At 42.2% G+C, this 21,610-nt stretch overlaps 1 protein-coding gene across 1 annotated transcript in view; it reads left to right on the forward strand.

Moving 5' to 3' along the window:
* The first annotated feature begins 14,789 nt into the window (after nucleotides 1-14,789).
* Nucleotides 14,790-21,610, forward strand: part of Upp2 (uridine phosphorylase 2) — a 36,857-nt gene continuing 30,036 nt past the window's right edge. The window contains exon 1 of the mRNA XM_036184214.1: nucleotides 14,790-14,854. Within this exon, the coding sequence (XP_036040107.1) occupies nucleotides 14,793-14,854 (62 nt within the window). The 5' untranslated portion in view covers nucleotides 14,790-14,792. The remainder of the gene's footprint in view (nucleotides 14,855-21,610) is intronic.

Raw genomic sequence — 21,610 nt, forward strand, 5'->3', positions numbered from 1 at the left:
GTTTCTTCCTAGCCTGAGGCTGACTGCCCAGGACACTGAATGTTCCTGCATGAATCGCTGAAAACAAACATGGGCTCAGGTCACTGGAAAGGTGAGGACAGCCAGCAAGCTAGTGAGGAGGTCCCAGAAACAGCCTCTGGCTGTGTGTCTCCAACTCACCTTTCAGTGTCCCACAGAGAACAGAACATGCCGCAGGTGGTGTATTGAACCAGGCCTGGCTTTTGACATAAAATCTTAGGAAGTGTGCTCCAGACACGAGTTAAACATCAGGTGCCCGACCTTCGATTTAAAATCCGGCGATAAGCTGATTGTGAAGTCAGCTTTCTTACTGGGCCTTCCTTTTAATGGGACTGTTTGCTTCTGGAGAACACATATCCACCATGGCCCAGCCATAGCTTCTTTTTCTGTAAATGAATTGAGTAAATTCTTGTGACTCCCAGGGTAAAATGTTGCAAAGACTAACCCAAAACTCAGATCCTTGTAAGCAAAATCCATGAGAGTCTGTTTAAAGGGTATCGGGGATTTATTAAAATATGAAATGGGAAAGTACATTCACGAATATAGGACATGGTAAATCCAGTTGCAGAGTCCCTGGAAAGATGCGGACAGTCACACAAAGCTTCACCACCCAAGAGAGAGCTCATCCCTGGACTCCCTCAGCTCTTAAGGGACCATGTATGCAGACAGAAAGCCACGCCCTAGGGTTTGTACCCCCAAAGCCATCAGCAGAATGAGTTACCACAAGAGATCCTACTTCGCCTTGAAGACCCCGAGTAAATAAATTCCTGTCGTTTGCAGAGTCTTTGGCCTCCTGTCCTTGACAGATTGTTACTGATTGAGTGGGTGGGGCTTCTGTGAGCTTGTGTTCTTACAGGGGTTCCATTTCCTCATCCAGCACCTCCTAGCTTCAACTGCCTATCAGAAAGCTGGAAAATCAGTAATAGTTATTTCACAGGGCTGTTAGGAGGATTAAGTGAGAGGTGGCATAGAAACTGCCTAGGCCCCAGCCTCCAGCCCAGCCCAGCTTCCAGCCTAGCCCAACCCAGGCCCCAGCCTCCAGCCCAGCCCAGCTTCCAGCCCAGCCCAGCCCAGGCCCCAGCCTCTAGCCCAGCCCAGCTTCCAGGCCAGCTCAGCCTCCAGCCCAGCCCAGGCCCCAGTCCAGCCCAGGAGGGTCTAAGGCAGGCACTCTCCCTAGTCCTTCAGATTTCCATTCTAGATTAAATGTGGTTATTATTTTTGAAAGTGGTTATTTTGAGCTTAGCAAAAAGCTTTAAAATTCGATTCCCTACTGCTATTGATTTCAAATACCGTGCTTGTTTCAGGCAGATTAACTTTTTTTTTAATCTTTCACACTCTGTGCCTTATACTTCCTTTTTCAGAATGTGAGAACAGAACAACTCTAAACACGAAAGCCCAGCCTATCCTGAAGGCCAGCATTTTTAGTCTTAGGATGTCACTCTGTTGACCATGCTAGATGGGGCTCTGGTGCTACCGCCTTTTGAGTTGTCTGCCAGTTTTCTGTGCTACTGTGTTTGCATTAAAGTGGTCCATTAGAGCATAGGAATTTAAAAAAATCTTTACTTTTTCTATTCTAGGCATGAGTGTTTGCCTGAATGCAAATACGGTACCCTGTGCTCACAGAGGCCACCTGAGGGCGTCAGATCCTCTGGAACAAGAATTACAAATGGTTGTGAGCTACTGTGTGGGTGCTGGGAACTGAATCTGGGTCTTCTTCAAACACAGCAAGTGCTCTTAACTGCTAAGCTGCCTCTCCAGCCCTGAACACAGGGTATTTCAAGTTTGGCCACACTCTGAACTCGTGATTCCTAGTAAGGAAAGCCACCAAAGAAGCCAGGGTAGTTGTGAATCACACCATGTTCATGTTCATTTGGATGTTGCTAGAATAAACTTTCCTCCCCCTGCTCAACTCTAAGCATAAGCGACTGTATTTTTCATCACTCTGACCACAGTATCTGATATAAACAACTTGACAGGAAGTGCTCTAGTCTGCTCACAGTTTCCATGAATCATGGTAGGAAACGCAAAGGCATCAGCTTATTCACGATGGTGAAAGCCCTTTGCTCAAAACGTCCACAAAGAAGAAAGCAAAGCAGGACCTAGGCCAGACTATGTGACTTTCAAAGGTCCATCCTGAGTGATCTGCTTCTACCAGCTAGGCCTCCCCTGCTGAAAGCTCCATACCCCACCCCAACTCCCCAAGAAAAAGCAGCACCAGTTGGAGACCAAGCATTTAAAACATGATCCCTGGGAGGGGAGGCTGGAGAGATGGCTCAGTGGTTAAAAGCACTGACTGTTCTTCCAAAGGTCCTGAGTTCAATTCCCAGCAGCCACAAGGTAGCTCACAACCATCTATAATGGAATCTGATGTCTTCTTCTGGCATGCAGGTATACATGCAGACAAAGCATGTATTATTGCTAAATTTATTATTTAAAAAATTAGTTAAAAAATACATGAGCCTGTAAAGGACAATATCACTTTCCTAGTCTTCAAAGACTCCCATAATATAAAGGATGACCCCAGCTGAGACTCCTAGCAACAGTGGATAGGTAGCCTGAACTGGCCATCACCTGTAATCAGATATTAACTACCCAATTACCATCAAAGAGCCTTCATCCAGTGACTGATGGAAACAGATTCAGAGATCCACAGCCAAGCCCTGGGCCAAGTTCAGGAATTCTGTTGAAGAGAGGGAGGAAGGATTATACAAGTCAAGGGGGGTCAAGGTCATCACAAGGGAACTCTCAGGAAAAAAAAAAAAAAAAAAAAAACTAACCTGGACTCATAGGAACTCACAGATTCTGGACTGCAGATTCTGCATAGGACTGACCTAGGCCCTCTACATACATGTGACAGTTGTCTAGCTTGATCTACTTGGGGGACTCCTGGGGGTGGAAGCAGAGCCTGCCCCTAATGCTTTGGCTGGCTTTCAGGAACCTATTTCTCATACCGGGTTGCCTTGCCCAGGCTCTTAGTATAGGAGGAGGTGCTTGGTCCTACCAACTTGATATGCCGTGCTTTGTCGATTCCCATGGGAGGCCTGCCCCTTTCTGAATGGAGACAGAGGAGGAGTGGATGGGGAGGGGCAGAAGGGAGGTGGAGGGAGGGAATGAAAAGAAAGGAGGGAGGGAAAACTTCAATCAGAATGTAAAGTAAATGAGTAAATTTAACAACAACAACAACAATAATAATAATAATAATAATAATTTTTAAAAGCACTTAAATACAATGAGGGACCCCACAGAGATTTCCTAGTGAGATCTGAGCTTCCTTTACCAGCAGGGCTGCATAAGAGGATGATTGGACCACGGGCCTGGGTACCAGGTATTTGGAAGGGTCTACACGTGTATCTGTATCTAGCAGGGGTAGGTCTTTTGCCTCAACCCTTGGCATTGTTATAAAAAAGCCCTTTTGAATAAAGTTCTGGGCTGGTGAATTTTGACCCAGGTCCTCCCAAAGCTATCCTGTGTTTCTGTCTGTCTCATCTCTATCTTTCTATCTACTAATTCCTTATGCCCCTCTCTTCCTCATTCGAACCCTGTAAAAGGTGGGGGAGGGCCCTTCACAATACAGCTTAAAGAGTCCCCATAATTTTAACAGTTTCAACACCATTTAAATGCCAAAGTTCAAATTTTCTTCTGAGGCTCAAGGCAACCACTGTATCTGTGAGCCTGTGTAAACTAGAAAGACGTATTTTTCCAATATACAATGACATGGAATAACCTTTTCTATTGTAAAATGAAGGAACAGGAGACTAGCAGGGAAAGGCTGGACCAACATAAGACCAAAACCTAAAAGGTTAAACCCTGGAGCTTTCCTGACCGTCGTCCTGGGAATGTGAAGATGTGACATGAGTTCCAATGGGTTTGAATGGCCCTGTAGCCTAGCTGCTTGTAGACCACACGGCCTGTCTGGTGGGCTGACTCTGCCCAGTTTCTGGAGTTCTCCTCAGCAGATATTCTACCCTCCTGGCACCTCCCTGGTGTCTCCACTGCAGTCTGAGATTTACCCTCACATCTGTATGCAGCAGCAGCCTCCCAGGGTTTTCCTGCTGGGAATCTGAGCCTGTGTACATTGTCTGGAATAGACTTTCCTTAAAGATCTTGGTGCAAGCCTCCATGACCAAGTAATTCTCAGTTCTGAAGGTCTAAAAAAAAAAAAAAAAAAAAAACAGTCCCATGTGGCCAACATCAAGTCACTACTAGCTGGAACAATACAGGAACCTCTTGAAGCATGGCTGCAGTGGGCCACTGAATGCCTGGGTGGCTGGGTCTCTCAAGAGAATCGCTACTTCCTTAAATGTGCTCAAAGCATGTTTCCTACCGTTTCAGTGCAAGTCACCTGGATTGTCACAAATGATGTTCACCTAACCCCTGAATCTTTTCAAAGATATTTTTCTCCTCCACATTTTGTTCCAAAGTTTCACTGGAAATTTACTCAAAAGTAGCCACAAATACCTAGGCCATAGACTGCACTCTGTGCTGCCCTGAGACCACCTTCACCAAAGTATTTACTTTCGAGTTCAGCCTCACTCAGAATGTTAGAACGTAGACAATATAGACCAACAGTCTCCAGAATGGAATGCAGATGTCTGCTAGTCCAGTTCCCAATAGAGTCCTTGGCGTCTGAAGTCTCTTGAACCCGGCCCTCACTGCCCTCATTTTCAGCAAGCTGATACTATGAGCTTCAATAACTGCCCATTAATCTTTGTTTACAGCATTCTAAGGGTTCTCTGGTTTGCAGCTCCAAACTTCAGATTCTCATGAGTTAGTTCCAAAGGTCTAAAAACCACACGGTTAGGCTTACTCACGACAATAAGAACCACTTCTTTGGTCCCAAATTTCTATATTTGTCTCTTTTGTGTCACTGTGATCCCAATGCCAGACTAAAATAACAAAAGGGACAAAGATTTCTGTGGGCTCATGGTTTCCAAGAGTTTTGGGGTGTCATGGCAGCAATGGCATGGAGCAGCCACTTAGTTTAGTTCATGGTGATGGGAGAGAGTGCTGGAGCCTGCTCCCATCATTACAGACCAGGACCCAGAAAGTCACCCCTCTAATGGTTTCCTTCTACCAGCGAGGCCCACCTCCAGTAGTCTTTCAAAACAGTGTCATTAGCTGGGGACCAAGTGTTAAAACATGAACTTGTGGGTGATGTTTCATTTTCAACCCATAACACACACTTAGGACAGAGGAGGTGCTTCTACCGGGTGACAGGTATGACACTTCCCATGCGGAGTCTCCATGTACCTGAAAACAACTTCTGTGGAATAGTTAGTCATAGTCAAACCATTCTTACAAATCAGTGTTCCCATGATTTGACACTTGTTTTTTGTTTTTGTTTTGTTTTTTTAAATGCTTTAGATTTATTTATGTGTGAATGTTTGCCTGTGTGCATGTATATATGTGCACCATGTTTGCCTGTATCTACAGAGGTCAGACAAGGATATTGGGTCTCCTGGAACTGGAGTTACAGATGGTAGTAAGCTACCATGTGGACATTGAGAACTAAACGTGGGACCTTTGCAAGAACAGCCAGTGATCTCAATCACTGAGCCATCTCTCCAGCCTCTGAAACTTGTTCATTTATTTGCTAGTTTAAACCATTGTCCCAAGGAAGATCCATTGTATATAATATATTCATATATTATATACATAATATATAAATATAATTCTAGAAAAATGAAATTTTATAAACCAAGAAGTGTTATGACCTAAAGGAAACCTATACTTTATAGCTTCATGGAGTTCTAAATGTCAGTGTTCTATTAGTCTTGCAAAAAAAAATCTGTCATTGTTTTGGCTGGTTTGTTTGTTTTCTCTGTGTAGCCCTGGCTGTCCTGGAATTATGAACACTTTTCCAACATGACCATGAATCTAGCATTATTCCAGGTTGCAATCTTGTTCGAGGATTGAGGGGTGTTGGAATCTTCCCCATAGCCTCAACACGAGTCGCTCTCCACAAGACCACTCTCATAGTAACTTTCTCTTGGTAAAGGCTTCATCTACCACCACCCTGCAAGGCCTTGCTCAGAAGTCAACACAGACAACCTTGCATTGTTACAAAACAGCAGAGAGGTGAGCACCTTGAAGAATGGTCACATGATGCTTTTATTTACCAGTTGCTATGGAATAATCTTTTTACACACTGTAAATATATATTATTCTCATTGGTTTAGTAAAGAGCTGACTGTTCAATAGCTAGGCAGGAAAAAGTTAGGTGGTAGACTCAAACTGAAAAGAAGAAGGGTGGAGTCACCAGCCAGATTAGAGGAAGTGGGAGATGAATATGCTGTGCTGAAAAAAGGTACCACCATGTGGAAGAGCATAGATAAGAAATATGTGTTAATTTAAGTTGTAAAAACTAGTTAGTAACAAGCCTAAGCTATCAGCCAATCATTTATAACTAACAATAAGTCTCTATGTGGTTATTTGGGACAGACCTTACTGGCAGGACAGAGAAAGTGTGCCAACAACCAGGTCTATAATTATGACAGTAACTATAATGGATGTGATCAATTTGAAATATCACTAAGATTTTTTTTCTTTCTGTGTGCATGATTGTATTAATGACTTTGTGTGGCTGTGACTATAATAGTGCAGAATCACAGAGGAGTGATTCATTTTGGCTTACAGTTTCAGAGAATTTGAGTCCATACCCCTGGAGGGCATTTTGGAACAGCACAGCCCATAGCATCCATAATTTTGTAGCAGAGACCTGTTTATGTCCCAACAAATCAGAGATGGAGGCAGATATCAGAGCTTGAGTTGGGTTTACTCCCACCAGTGAAGCCCATCTCCCTGTTAGCAGACCCTCCCCAAACTGCATATTCAAATCACAAACCTGTTGAAGGCATTTCGAGCTCAAACCACAACAATGCCCCTTTTCCTGTCCATATTTCCATTTATGGGAATTACAGGAGAGAATTGGTATTCTTTGAGTGGAACTTTTGAGCCACTAGTGGGGATATATATATATATATATGGATTTTAAGAATTATTGTGCTTCTATTAACACATCAAACCAAGGCCTGTTAGACTTGAAACTGGAGGTTACTAACTAGAAACTAGAGAGAATTCAGGATATGGCAGTGGAAACACAGGCAGGAAAAGGAAGTCAAGGGGGAACTCACCTAGTCTGAGAGAGAGCAAACAGGAGAAGCACAGGAGTTACTGCTCACTCCAGGGGGAGAAAGTCAAGGGAAAGGGAACAACCACACATCCAAGGAGCCATACCTCAGCCCTCAAAGCCTGGAGGAGGAGGTCTGAATCCTTCTACCTGGCTCTGGAGAGGCTTCAGGGCAAGGAGAAGCTCTCCACTTCATCCAAGCCACAGCCAGTACATTCAGGAAAAGCTAGTGGTTCTTAACCCACGGGCTGAGATGCCTTTGGGGCACTGAATGGCCCTTTCACGGGGGTCACGTATCAGATATTCTGCCTATCAGATATTTATATTGTGATTCATAACAGTAGCAAAATTACATTTATGAAGTAGCAATGACAATAATTTCATGGTTGGGGGTCAAGGGTTGCAGGATTATGAAGGTTGAGAACCACTGCACTAAGGCTAGACAGCTTAGCTGTCTCTTAAAACCCACAGACTACATCCAAGTAGCCCCAGATTCCTCACAAAAGCCACACACAACCTTTGACGTGCCACCTGACCAAAACGAAATCAAAGAATGGTAAAAGAGCCTTCTTCTTCACTGCCAAAAAAAATCAAGGAGACTCCTTCATACCCACATCACTCAATTAGTGTCATCCCAAAGTGACATTAATAGTGTGTGGGAGACCAGCTTCCACCCCCAGCCCCTCAGGATACTCTTGAGGAATGAGGGGATAAGAGGTTTAGATAGAAATATGGAGGTGAGAGAGAAAGAAACACAGGATAGCCTCGGGAAGGCCTGGATCCTAATCCACCCCTGCCTTCTGTCTCTGCTAAAGGGCTTTTAAAGGAATGCGAAGGGGTGGAGCAAGAGACCACGCCCTAGCACAGTCAAGGGCAGACCCTTCCAAACACCTGGTAACCGTGCACATGGTCAATCATTCTCCATATGCAGCCCTGCTGGGAAAAGCAAGCTCAGCTCTCACTAGGAAACATCTATGGACCCCAACAATAGTGAAGTAGTGTCAACGGGAAGCCAGATGTACTAGCATTTCTCTTAAATAAAGTGAACAAGAGATAAAGAGTCACTTCCCTGAAGTCCAGGAGGATGGGAAATAGTGAGAAAGACTAAATGGATAGTAGAAGATAAGGGATCTTTGGGAGGCTTTGCATCCAGCACAGATAAAATGCATTATTAAAGGAGTTAAGGCATCCACTCATTAAGTGTGACTATTGCAAATGTATTATAATCAGTAAAACCTTGTTTTGGCATTTAATTTTTGAAATTTGACTTTTCAAAAAGGTCACCAATGCTGTTCTGTAGCAAATGCTTGGGCATGAAAACCGTGGAGCACTACTAATGGGGTTTCTGGAGTTTTTAAGGTAAAATAATGCCATAGCATTAGGCTGCAATGCATCTACGATATACGGGAGAGGGGCATGGTTGAAGTAGGAAAGGAAGATCAAAAGATTGAGAAAGCTTTACCACTTGACACAGGAGGAGCGGCTGCAGATACAGCCACCACAGGTGTTGCGACACTACAAAGACAGCTTGAGAAAGGTAGAAATGCCTGTCTTCTCTGTTCATGGATTGCAACTTTTTTTCCCCCAAAGTAACCAGAGAAATAAGAACCGCCTTACTCATGCCTTTATCTACAGCATTTCCTGGGCATCGAGGGCACAGTATGTACTCAGTTACTGTTACTGAATAAAAGCGGGGAAATGTAAATAAACTGTGCACCCCCAGAGTGGATAGACTAAGACATTTCTAGAGCCCCTTTAACCATTCACAGGTCAGGTGGGGAATCTGGTTTGAAAGGGGAAGTTCCCACTGTTGCTCCATGCCTGCCCTCAGCCACCTGTCCTGAAGAAGGAAAGCAGGATTGGAGCTCTGTACATTGCCGTTATGAGGGCAAGCATACAAGCTTATGCATGCACGTCACAGGTGTTATTTCTAAGACAGGGGTAACTTGCTGAAGCCTACCATCTACCTGCACAACCAGGCTGAGCACCTTGAGAAGCATCCTGACGATCGTGACTATAGCACAGTAAAAACATATTACTAAAAGAGTGAAGGTGGACATTATTAGGTGTGGTTATTGAAAGTGGATTATAGTCAGCGGCATATACTTTGGCACTTGATTTTTAAAATACCAGAACTCAAGAAAAAAAAAAAGGCACTAGAACTGTTCTGTTGCAAATACCTAGACATAAAAACCATATAGCACTAACAGTGTCACCAGAGTTTGAAAAGCAAACTCGTTTTCAGGGTGACAGAACACTATCTTAGGACGTGGGTAGGCAGGATTTTAACTCCACATGTGTAAGTCTCCTAGACTCAGTAAAAACTGCAGCTCCTGAGGAGAGACCTAAACTCAGCCAGATAAACATCGGGGATTCAGAGGCTGAACTAAGCCTGGGAGGAAACAGTCTAGGATGGAGGATATCCGGGTGCTGGCACAGCACTGTGGAGGAAAGCTGGAAGACGCATCCGCTACAGCTCAGACACCACAGAGCGGGACTCTGGTGGAGCTAACGCAGGACCTTCCTGATCCATGCTGTAAGGTGTCATAAGGCTTTGCTGGAACATGGCCTATGTTTGCACAACACCAGGGCCGTGCCTGAGTTGACCTCTTGCATGCTTTCCAAAAACAAAACTTTCCCCCTTCCTGTTAGACTGACAGGCCTTCAGGTAACAGTGCACTGTAAGAGTATGAATTAGTCTAAGAAGACTGAAATCAGGAGAGAATGACTTCTGACTTCTCAAAAGACATCAGTTGGTACTGTCCTCTCCAAGTCTGTTCTAACCTCCCTTACATGATGACTACCGGTCTCAACGACCAGGAGCAGAGGACAGTTGTTATAATGGAGCACATATACTTAGGCTTGTTTTATCTGACATTATTAGTGACCAGGGTCACTGGTTGATAGAATCTGCACTGGAGATAGACATGTTAATTAGCCTAATTTGTTCACAGAGGTAATTAATTACATAATGCCCAATTAGCTAATGCTTTCACCCGTCAGAAGCAGTGGTAAATACCAGGTGCAATTTGGTGGTCTTTCTCATTATCCCCTAAAGATAAATGGAGAGATATGGCATATGTAAAACCAAATGAAGGGCTGGGTGACAGTCAGTGGACATTAGAGTCTCAATGTTGTCAGTGACTGTTGGGAAAGAGCAGCTGGTATACTAGCTTGCAGTGTCAAGAGGTTTGAGATGTACAAATAATTATAAACTACAGCAAGGCGCTAAGGTATGAAGTTACAAGACAACGGGTTTATTTTGTCTCATAGCTATCATTACCTTTTCTAAGATAACTTTCATAATGGTTCTTGGATAATTTGGGTAAAATTATAAATGCCTGGTGGGCAGTGGCCATGGCAGGGCTTATGTTACTTTGGTTATTCCCCAACAAGAATTTGCCTTCCCATTCTGAAAACTTTGTTGGCTGTCTACCATGGACCAAAAGAAGAAGAAAAAAAAAGTTTAGAGGGCTTTCACAAAAATAGTTTTCACCTTAAGTTAAGATTCCGGATATTCAAAATTAGTCAAGACCAGATAAACATTATAACCCTACAGAAATAGAATCAGTTATTAAAAGTCTCCCAACCAAGAAATAAAAAAAGCCCAGGGCCAGAGGGTTTCAGTGCAGAATTCTACCAGAATTTCAAAGAAGTGCTAATACCAATACTCTTTAAATTGTTCCACACAATAGAAATAAAAATAGAAAGAACATTGTCAAATTCTTTTTATGAGGATACACTTACCCTGATACCCAAACCACACAAAGATGCAACAAAGAAAGAGAATTACAGACCAATCTCACTCATGAACATTGATGCAAAAGGACTCAATAAAATACTGACAAACCAAATCCAAGAACACATTAAAAAAAAAAAAAATCAACCACCAGAGATACAGGGATGGTTCAATATACAAAAATCTGTCAATGTAATCCATCATATAAATAGACTAAAAGAAAAAGACCACATGATCATCTCATTTGATACTGAAAAAGCCTTTGACAAAAAATAACATCCCCTCATGATAAAGGACTTGGAGAGATCAGGGATACAAGGAATATACTGAAACATAATAAGGGCAATTTATAGCAAGACGACAGCCAACATCAAATTAAATGTAGAGAAGCTCAAAGTGATTCTACTAAAATCAGGAACAAGACAAGGCTGTCCCCTCTCCCCACATCTATTCAATATAGTACTCGAAGTTCTAGCTACAGCAATAAGTCAGCAAAGGGAGACTCAAGGGGATACAAACTGGGAAGGAAGAAGTCAAACTTTATTTATAGACGTTATGATGATAAACATAAGTGACCCCAAAAATTCTACCAGAGAACTCCTACAGCTGATAAACAGCTTCATTAATGTGGCAGGATATAAGATTAACTAAAAAAAAAAAAAAAAGTAGCTCTCCTATATACAAATGATAAATAGACAAAGAAAGAATTCAGAGAAACATCACCCTTTACAATGGCCACAAATAATATAAAATATCTTGAGGTAACTCTAACCAAATAAGTGAAAGATCTGTATGACAACTTTAAGTCTTTGAAGAAAGAAAATGAAGAAGATATCAGAAAATGGAAAGATCTCCCATGCTCATGGATAGGTAGGATTAAATGACAATCTTATCAAAAGAAATCTCCAGATTCAAAATGCAATCCCCATCAAAATCCCAACACAATTCTTCACAGACCTCAAAAGAATAATACTCAACTACATATGGAAAAATGAAAAACCCAGGATAGCAAAAACAATCCTGTACAATAAAGGAACTTTTGGAGGTATCGCCATCCCAGACTTCAAGCTCTACTATAGAGCTATAGTAATTTTTAAAAAAAGCTTTGTATTGTCATAAAATAGACTCCCACTTCTGGTGGGAGTGCAAACTTGTACAGCCACTTTGGAAATCAATATGGCACTTTCTCAGAAAACTGGTAATCAATCTCCCTCAAGACCCAGCTATACCACTCTTGGGCATATACCCAAGGAATGCTCAATCATACAACAAGGAGACATGCTCAACTATGTTCATAGCAGCATTGTTTGTAATAGCCAGGACCACCTAGATGCCCTTCAACCAAAGAACGGGTAAGAAAAATGTGGTATATTCACATGATGGAGTATTAGTTAGCTGTGAAAAACAATGACCTCATGAAATTTGTAGGCAAATGGATGTAACTAGAAAAAATCATTCTGAGTGAGGTAACCCAGACCCAGAAAGACAAACATGGTATGTACTCACTCCTAAGTAGATATTAGGAGTAAAGTAAGGGATAACCAGACTACAATCCACAGCCCCAGAGAGGCTAGGTAACAAGGAGGGCCCAAATAGGGATGCATGGATTTCCCTGGGAAGGGGAAATAGAAGGGATCTCCCAGGTAAACTGGGGGTGGTGGTGAGAGGGTAATGGGAGGATGGGGACTTGAGGGAGGGGTTGGGGGAAGGGCGGAGTGGGAGTAAGGAAAGAGATGTCTTGATGAGGGGTGAATTTCAGGGTTAGAAAGAAACCTGGATCGAGGGAAACTCCCAGGAATCCACAAGGATGACCCCAGCTAAGACCCCTAGCAATCGTGGGGAGGGTGCCTGAACTGGCCATCTACTATAATCAGATTGGTGACATCCTAATTGCCATTAAAGAGCTGGAACTGGAACTGATGGAAGCAGATGCAGAGATCCACAGCCAAGCACTTTGCTGAGTTCTGGAAGTCTTGCTGAAGAAAGGGAGGAGGAATTGTAGGAGCCAGGGAGTTCAAGGTCATGATGGAGAAACCCACAGAGACAGCTGACCTGAGCTCCTGAGAGCTCATGGACTCTGGATCAACAGTTAGGGAGGCTGCATGTGACAGTTGTGTAGCTTGGTGTATTTGTAAGGCTCCTAGCAGTGAGATCAGGACCTGTCCCTGGTGCTTAGCTGGCTTTTGGAAACCTTTCCCCCATGCTGGATTACCTTGCCCAGCCTTGATGCAGGGGGAGGAGCTTGGTCCTGCCTCAACTTGGTGTGCCATGCTTTGTTCAACTCCGTGGAAGGACTGCCTTTTTCTGAATGGAGATGAGAAGAAGTGGATGGGGAAGTGGGTAGATGGGAGGTGGAGGGGGGACTAAGAGGAGAGGAGGGAGGGGAAACTATAGTTGGTATGTAAAATAAATGAAAAATGTTGAATTTTAAAAAAGGAAGAAGAAAAAAAGAAAAAGAAAGATCCAGGCTATTTGCTTCTTGGCTGTAATGCACATTCTTAAAGAGAAATCCACACACACCAGGAAATGCCACATATCTTCTACTTGGCTCTTATGAATATTTTAAGTTCTGATTTGCTGAAAACCCATGATACTCATGTTCTTGAAGCTCTGCTCCATACAGAATGTCAGCTGGTTCCCATAGGAACCGTGAGAGAAAGGGTCATGATGAAGTGGGTTTCCTCACTACTGAATGAAATGTACCAGCAATCAGTCAATCCATTCTTTCTCCTCCCATTTCTTCCCTCCCTCCTTCCCTCTCTCCTTCCCTCTTTCCTTCCTCCTTCCCTCTTTCCCGCCCTCCCTTCCTCCCCCTTTCCTCTTCTCCCTCCTTTCTTCCCTTCCTTCTTTTCACTCCTTCTTCTTTCTGAAGCAGGGATTGCTCTATACCCACACATGTTGTGGAACTCTGTAGACTAGGCTGCCACCAAGCTTCTAACAATCCTCCTGTCCGGACTCCTAAGTGCTGGGAGTATAGGTCTGCACAATCATAGCAGGCTACTGATTAATAGACTTCTTTAAAAAGAAAGAAAGAAAGAAAGAAAGAAAGAAAGAAAGAAAGGAAGGAAGGAAGGAAGGAAGGAAGGAAGGAAGGAAGGAAGGAAGGAAGGAAGAAAGAAAGAAAGGAAGGAAGAAAGAAAGACACTATCTTTTCTGAAAATATTAAGCTATAATTCTTTATTCTACCTGCATTGACACTGAGAGGCATGGTTTAGTGGACACTGGTGTCAACCTAGTATTTAGTTCAATGAAGAGGCCCTAGGAAAGAAGCTTTGTTTAATCACCAGGCCTCCTGTATGAACTCAGAGGGCAAAGTCCCTACAAAGGGGCTTTCTGAGGTCCTGACTTTGGATATTTTCCTAACTAGTAACCGCAAAGAACAAAAACAAACTGGCAAGTAGTGGGAAAGGATGGGAAAACAAAATTATTTGAGAACTGAAAGTTCTCACGTGTACTGGACATGGTTTTGATGAGGTTGGCATGGAAGCCCAAAGCAGGCTTGTGTTCCTATATAGTTGTTTCAAAGCAAATAAGTTGGTGTGTCACGCCAGCACTACATTGGGACTGAGGTCAGATGCCATGGAGAGGTTCAGTGATCAAAGCTAACGAGTTAACCAACCTGGTCAAAGAGGAAGGATGCCACACCTTCCAAAGGAACCTATCTTCTTGGGGAATGATGTGCTGAGAGCGAGGGTGTCGTATAAAAGGCCAGCCAGGGATGGTGTTTTGAAATTGGCAGAGAAGTTGAAGATGCTAAGGGAAGATTTTAGAGGAAAACTTCAGAAGAAATCCTAAGTTTGAAGGGAAGCTGCTAGTCTGACTTGGAGCTGCCGTGCCGTGATTAGATCTGTACTTCAACAGTAGTCACTAATATTACTATTTCCTGATATCTGTGCACCGCAGAGTATGGCTTCCATTTTACCTGCTTCTAATAGATCCATGAGACCGGACAAGAATGCCTATGAGGGGTGAGTAATTTTGATCTTGTTTCAGTCAGGTGAGTGTCCCGTACGTTTTATGTTAAATGCCCTAAGTTTTATACATCTTTTCACAGTGGGCATTAACTAATTGGAATACTGTCCATAATACAAACCCACACAAAAGCACTTTTTATTCTTTGATTCTTGCGGAGTTGGCAAGTTGGTTCATGTAGGAACATAGAGTGGAGGCTGGTGGGATGGCTTAGTGGATAAAAGTAAGTGGGCAAGAGCAAGCCTGGCCACCTGAGCTCACTCCCCAGCATCCATGCAAAGGTGGAAGAACAGAAAGGATTCCACCAAGTTATCCTCTGATTCCACATGTGCCTTCTGGCATGTCCACCTCCACATAATTTTATATAAAAAAATGTAATGAATAATACACATAGTAATAATAAATAAAAAAAGAAAGAAAAAGAAAATAGGTCAAAAGATCATACAAAAACCCACAGGAGCAGACAAATTCAAAGTACAGCCTGGAATTCACTGTGCAGTGAATTCAGCGTTTAATTCCAGGACCATAGGCTATACCTGAGAAACAGTGAAAGGGCCCACAGTGCCTACGGCATTTTAACCGTGTTGAGTGTGTCATGAGGTAATTTCATACACTTTGTGATGGATGGACTTGACATAGAATAACTTCTGAAATACCATTGATATTATACAACTCAAAAGTGGACATAAATCTGCCCAAGCTACCTGAAAATTAAACTCTAAATTCTACCTGAGGTTAAAGAAAGATAATAGAGCATTAGTCTTCATGAGGCTTAAGGAATTTTTGTGAGTTCCCTCTGATTTCCTAAGAATTGTGGGAAATGTCTTCTCGTGATGTCAGCATACCCACAGTGCTCCATTCCCAGGCTCACACAGACCCCTTCTGCCACCTTCTTTCCCTCAGAAATGAGAGAGATATGCAAATGAAAGCAAAGGAAAATGGAAAACCTCCTAGCTAGCATTTTTCTTTGGTGACCAATATTTAGAGCATAAGCTAGGAAAAAGAGTGAAAATAGGCTTTAAAAAAAGTTTTGAGGAGGAAACACTGTATGTGGGTCTATTTAGTAGCAGCTAGAGATTTTAGAAAGAGCGAAGCATTGGAAAAGCCAGCTTCATACAAGTTTGAATTTGACATGAAGTCTCAGGTAAGCCTTTCCTCAATTTTGTAAAAATTTTGTAAACATTCATTTATTTATTTTTAGTCAAAAGTGATAATTGACATATATTTATGGGCACAGTGTGTTGGTGAGCTTTTGTTTGTGTGTTTGTGTGTTTGTTCGGTTGGCTTGCAGTGTTAGGGACTGAACCCAAGGCCTCATGAATACTAGATAAGAACTCTGCCAATGACTATATCCTCAGTCCAGCCAGAGGTTTCCAGCTACGCATGTGTTGTAGAAAATCTTATTGACCTAGCTAATATATCCCCCACCTCACCAATTTCTCATTGTTTGGTCGTAAGAATGTTCAAAATCTATTTTACAGTAATTTTGAAATCTTTGTGTATTCCCTGTGGTTACCAGGCAAGGTGGTGTAGATTACTAAGCTTATTCTTTCAATGTAACTGTGTCTGTGTTGCCTTTAACCATCTCTTTCCCATACCTCCCCAGTCCTCAGCCTTTGATGTCCACCCCCTTCTCTCTGTTTTAGTGAGATCAACATTTAGTGTCCACATGGGAGAGAGGTGGCCCAGTGTTTGTCTTTCTGGGCTGATTTTATGCTTAGCGTACTTCCAGCTCTATCCATGTCAGAAATGACAAGATGTTCTTCGTTATAAAAGCTGAGAGCCCAGTGAGATGGCTCAGGGGGTAAATAAACACTCGACACCAAGCCTGATGAGCTGAGTTGGGTCCCTAGGACCCACGTTATGGAAAGAGAGAAATGACCCCCACAGGTTGTCCTTGGACTGCCTACATGTGCTGTCATGCATGCACATGCACACCCACACCCACAAATAAGTAATTGTGAGAAAGTCTGAATAGTATTCCATTTTGAATATATTATAAATATATTTATCAACATATGCATTATAAACATATTTATATAACATAAAATATATTTATAGACATAGATTCACAATATATATAAAAATGTAAGTAACTATATATCTATCACTATTAGAAATAGTGCTGTAATAAACATGGAGTATAGGTATTACTCTAACACACCAATCTCAATTCTTTTGGATACATAACAAAAAGTGAAATTTCTGTACCATATGATATTTCTATTTTAGTTTGCCCCCATAATTTTTTCCCAGACTAGCCATATTAATTTACACTTCCACCAATAGCATACAAAGTTTCTCTTGTATCTAGACCTTGTCAGCATCTGTTATCAGTGGGCTTTGATAATAATTCTAATGAGCATGAAGAGATAGCTCATTGTTTTTTAATTTTCATGATTATCAATATTGAAAACTTTACACTTGTTGGCTCTTTGGATCTTTGAGAATGTCCAAATCTTTGGGCTATGCTTAACCAAATCTTACTCCCTTGCTATTGAGTTATTAAACTTGGATAAAGGGCTCCTGTTGGATGTTTAGTTTGCAAATAGTTTCTCCCAGCCCATGGCTTGTCTCTTCACTAAGGTTGTTTCCTTTGCTAGGTAGGAGGTTTTAGTTAGGTACAACCCCATTCATTTATTTGTTTGTTTGTTTTGTTTGCCTTTTATTGTGAGTCATACCTCATTTAGAAAAAAAAAAAAAAAAAGAGTGACCACTTTCCAAACAAACATGAAGTTTTTCTCTGTGGTTTTCTCGTGACACAGCTTCAGGTCTTAACCTGTACAGCTGCTGTCTATTCTGAGTTGAAATTTGGACACAGTGCAAGATCAGGCTCAGTTTCATTCTTTTGCAGGTGGAGATCAGGTTTTCTCATTACCACGTACTGAAAAGCTTTCCCTTCTTCATTGTGTGTTCTTGGCAGCCTTGTCAAATACCAACTGTCCATTAATAACTGGCTCTGTTTCTGGGTCTTCCATCTTAGCTCCTTCATTGATGTCCCCGTGTCACGCTGATTTGATTGCAATCATTTGTGGTTTTTGTCTGGCATAGGCTGGCTTGAAACCTATATAGCCTAAGCTGGTCTCGAACTTAGGATCATTCTGTCTCACCTTCCCTAATGAGCAACTAGACATCAAGGAAATCTAAAGGATATCTCCAAAGTGTATAAAGACAGTGGTCCTTAGTCTTCCTAATGCTGCGACCCTAAAGGGGTTCTTCATTTATGGTGACCCCCAACCATAAAATCATTTCATTGCAACTTCATAACTGTAATTTTGCTACTGTTATGAATCATAATGTAAATATCTGATATGCAACCCTATGGGAATCACAACCCACAAGTTGAGAACCACTGGTTAAGGGACCATTATAACAAATATCATACAAGAGAATGTAATTAATGACTATGTTTGCTTGAGATTTTATTCTTGAATACAGAAAAGGTGATGTCAGTAGTTTTAGAAGCTCAAAGGCTGGTTGTCCTTGACAAATTGAATCAGAAATCCCAAGAAGGGACCAAGGTATCCGCACTCTTTAAAGTCTGGCTAGTGATTCCGATGTGTGGTTAGAGTTTAGTTCCATGTTATAGGTGCACACTGCCTCATGCTTTGTATTTCCATTCAAGATTGTGGTGTATCTAGCTTTGTTATTTAAAGACACTAAGATCACACACACACACACACACACACACACACACACACACACACACACAAACAAACAACAAAAACTCAAAAACTTATTAAAACTGATAAATTTGGTGAAGTTGTAGGTTATAAACTCAGCAAGGGAAGATTAACATTGTTTCCATATACTAACATGAAACTACCTGGAAAAGAACTTAATGAAACAATCTCAACTAAGCAGAGGAAAAGATTGTATACTCAAAAGATTTGTATACTGAAAACCAGAGAATGTTGGCGGAAGAAATTCAAGACAACATAGAAAGCAGAAGTAGGTGAATGGATATCTCACATCTGTAGACAGAAAGACTTGATACTGGTGAATTATTCATACTACACAAAGTGGCCTACAGATTCAACGTAATTCAAATTGAGATTCTAATGCCCTTCTTCACAAAAACAGAACAATCCTAAAATTAGTATGGAACCAGAAAAGATTCAAATGGACAAAAAGCCTTCTTGGTTGCTGACAGAATAATCGTCTTAGACATGCTTTTCTGGGGGCCAGGAGACAAGAATCTCCATCAATATCAGACTCCAGTAGGCTATAAAGTTCCCCTGGTGGTTCTGATGAGCAGTTAAAGAGTCGCTGGAGATGAATGAGTGTGTCTCTTATTGTTATGGTCTGTAGATTCAGTAGGAAATCCAAAGGAAAATCTCACGATCATGAAATCAGCTTTGGCAGAATGAAATAAAAACTAAAATTGAATTTGGAAGAGAAAGTGAGTGGCGGTGTTTCTTGTACTCTAGTGTGCATATGAATTACTAGGGGTTATTAAAATGCAGGTTTTGAGTCAATGGTTCTGGGGTGGAAATGTGCTTTGCCTTTCTAACCAGCTTCCTGAGCTAGGCTGTGATGCCACTGAAGCTTGACTCAGCACATTCTGCATAGAGCAGCGGGGTGGGCGTGGGGGGGGGGGGGGGGGGGATGGAACTTTCTCCTCCTAGCTACAGCAAGGAGGTTTTCTGTCCTGCTACGGATGCAGGAGCTTGTTCTGAAGTGCCAGGACAGCAACACCACGGAGTACTCTTTATCCCCTCCCCTCCGCTCAACAAGATGTGGCTCACAAGCTAATTAAGAACCAGTTACTTCTAATGTTTTTAAGGAGGAAAAAAAAAAAACTAATAGTATTTTGTTCCACTTTCTGAACAGTTAAATTTAGGTTAACAAACAGGATTTGTTAAGTCTTAGAGATTAAAGAAAGATGCATTCGACAGCTTGCTTCAAGGAATTTACAATCTTTCTGAGGAGACAGAAAATGAACTCCATTTTAACAGCATTAGCACAAAATAGATGTGTTAGGAACATGGTGAGGGGAAATATATTGATTAGGGCTAAAGACTGCTCAGAACACCTGGAAGAGGTGTTTGAGCTGGCCTGAAGGAATGAATGGGATTCTGAAAAATGAAGAATGAAAGGGAAGAAGCAGAAGGAAGAGTCCCTGAGCAAAGGCTTACAGCAGCAGCTTCCACCATTGCAGCACATTAATTGGCAACATTAAAAAAAAAAAGGGCTTTCTGAACATCCAATTAATTGTGGCCGGGTCACCAGTGTTTTCCCTTTGGTGGTGTTTAAAGCACAACTCCGATCAGATTAGAGTCACTGGAGATGTATGAGGTCATGAGGCTTGCTGAGAATGTTTAAAGTGTTTAAAGGGCAGTGGGAGGACCAAAGAATTTCCAGATGATTCTGGATAAGATGTCTTGATCCACTGTGACATGGGACAGATACTTTGTTATCACTGATAACCGAAGGAGCATATTATGATAAAGTAACTGAAGGCTGTAAAGAGTGTGCTTTCTAAGTATAAGTTAGAGTGAATTAAGGGCCCAGCTGCAGGGATAGCTTACTGCCTTGTATTACATAGATTTGCCAAATGAGAAAGGAAGGAAAGGAAGGCCTGGTGACCCAGCTAGTGATAGGGGCTAGGTCTATGGCCTTAGGTAGAGAGGAAGTCATATGTACATCATGGCAGGTTGTCTTCTCAAAGGCAAAGATGCTCAAAGTGTTTCAATAGACTAGTGTCATAAAGATGTGTACACACACAGGGAGAGAGGGGAAGGAGAGAGAGAGAGAGAGAGAGAGAGAGAGAGAGAGAGAGAGAGAGAGAGATTTGAAAGAAGATCCATCCAGGCAATTCTTCATGGTTCAAATGCTGGCCCATGAAAGAGACCACAGGATTTTGTTTACCTAAGTCCACCCTGACATAAATATACATACACACCAGGGAAGTTGAGAAGGAAGCCAAGGAGTGTGCGGAGATGGAGTACTGAGAGATGTCTCCTCATTGGAGCATGTAGGACACCACTAGGGAAGCATCCAGTTGTTCTGTGTGCAGGATGCAGAGCAGGAAGAAGCAGGGGCCTGGCAGCCATGCATGACTAGGATGGGTGTTATGTGTAAGCCTCACAGAACAATGACGAGGGCTTGTGTGTGTGTGTGTGTGTGTGTGTGTGTGTGTGTGTGTGTGTGTCTAAGTGTTTGCCACTGTACATCCCCATGACTTATAATTAGGAAATTCAGGGCTTACCAACTTGCCAAGTGTCAGTTTTCACCATTCTTCCTTCACAGAGGAGGGAATGGAAGGACACAGTTAGCTTGCTTACACAATAAATGTATGTCCAGCTGATCTGGCATGAGGACCAAGGTGGTCTGAGAGCCACGCCCCTATATTATGGAGTTTCAAAGTAAGAGGATGACAATTAGGGACAGAGTGAACTGAGTAGAGATGCCTGTAGATTTTCTGGTTACATGGGAGTGTGCAACAGTCTTGGTGTCTTCCTATGTAAGTTGGGTTATTAATGTTACTCATCTTGTAGACAGATTTTTCTGTCCCACCAACCAGCTCCCAAATCATGACATGGAGACTTATTAATTATGAAAGCTTGGCCGATAGCTTAGGCTTGTTTCTAACTAGCTCTTACAATTAAATTAACCCATTTCTATTTATCTAGCTGTTGCATCTACCTGTCCTCCTGCATGTCTTGCTCCCTCTCTTTCTGGCTGGCTACTCCCTCTTTTTCCCCCTCCTCCTTCCTCCTCCTCCTCCTCCTCCTCTTCCTCCTTCTTCC

Source organism: Onychomys torridus, chromosome 4, assembly GCF_903995425.1.
Source record: "Onychomys torridus chromosome 4, mOncTor1.1, whole genome shotgun sequence".
NCBI lineage: Eukaryota > Metazoa > Chordata > Mammalia > Rodentia > Cricetidae > Onychomys > Onychomys torridus.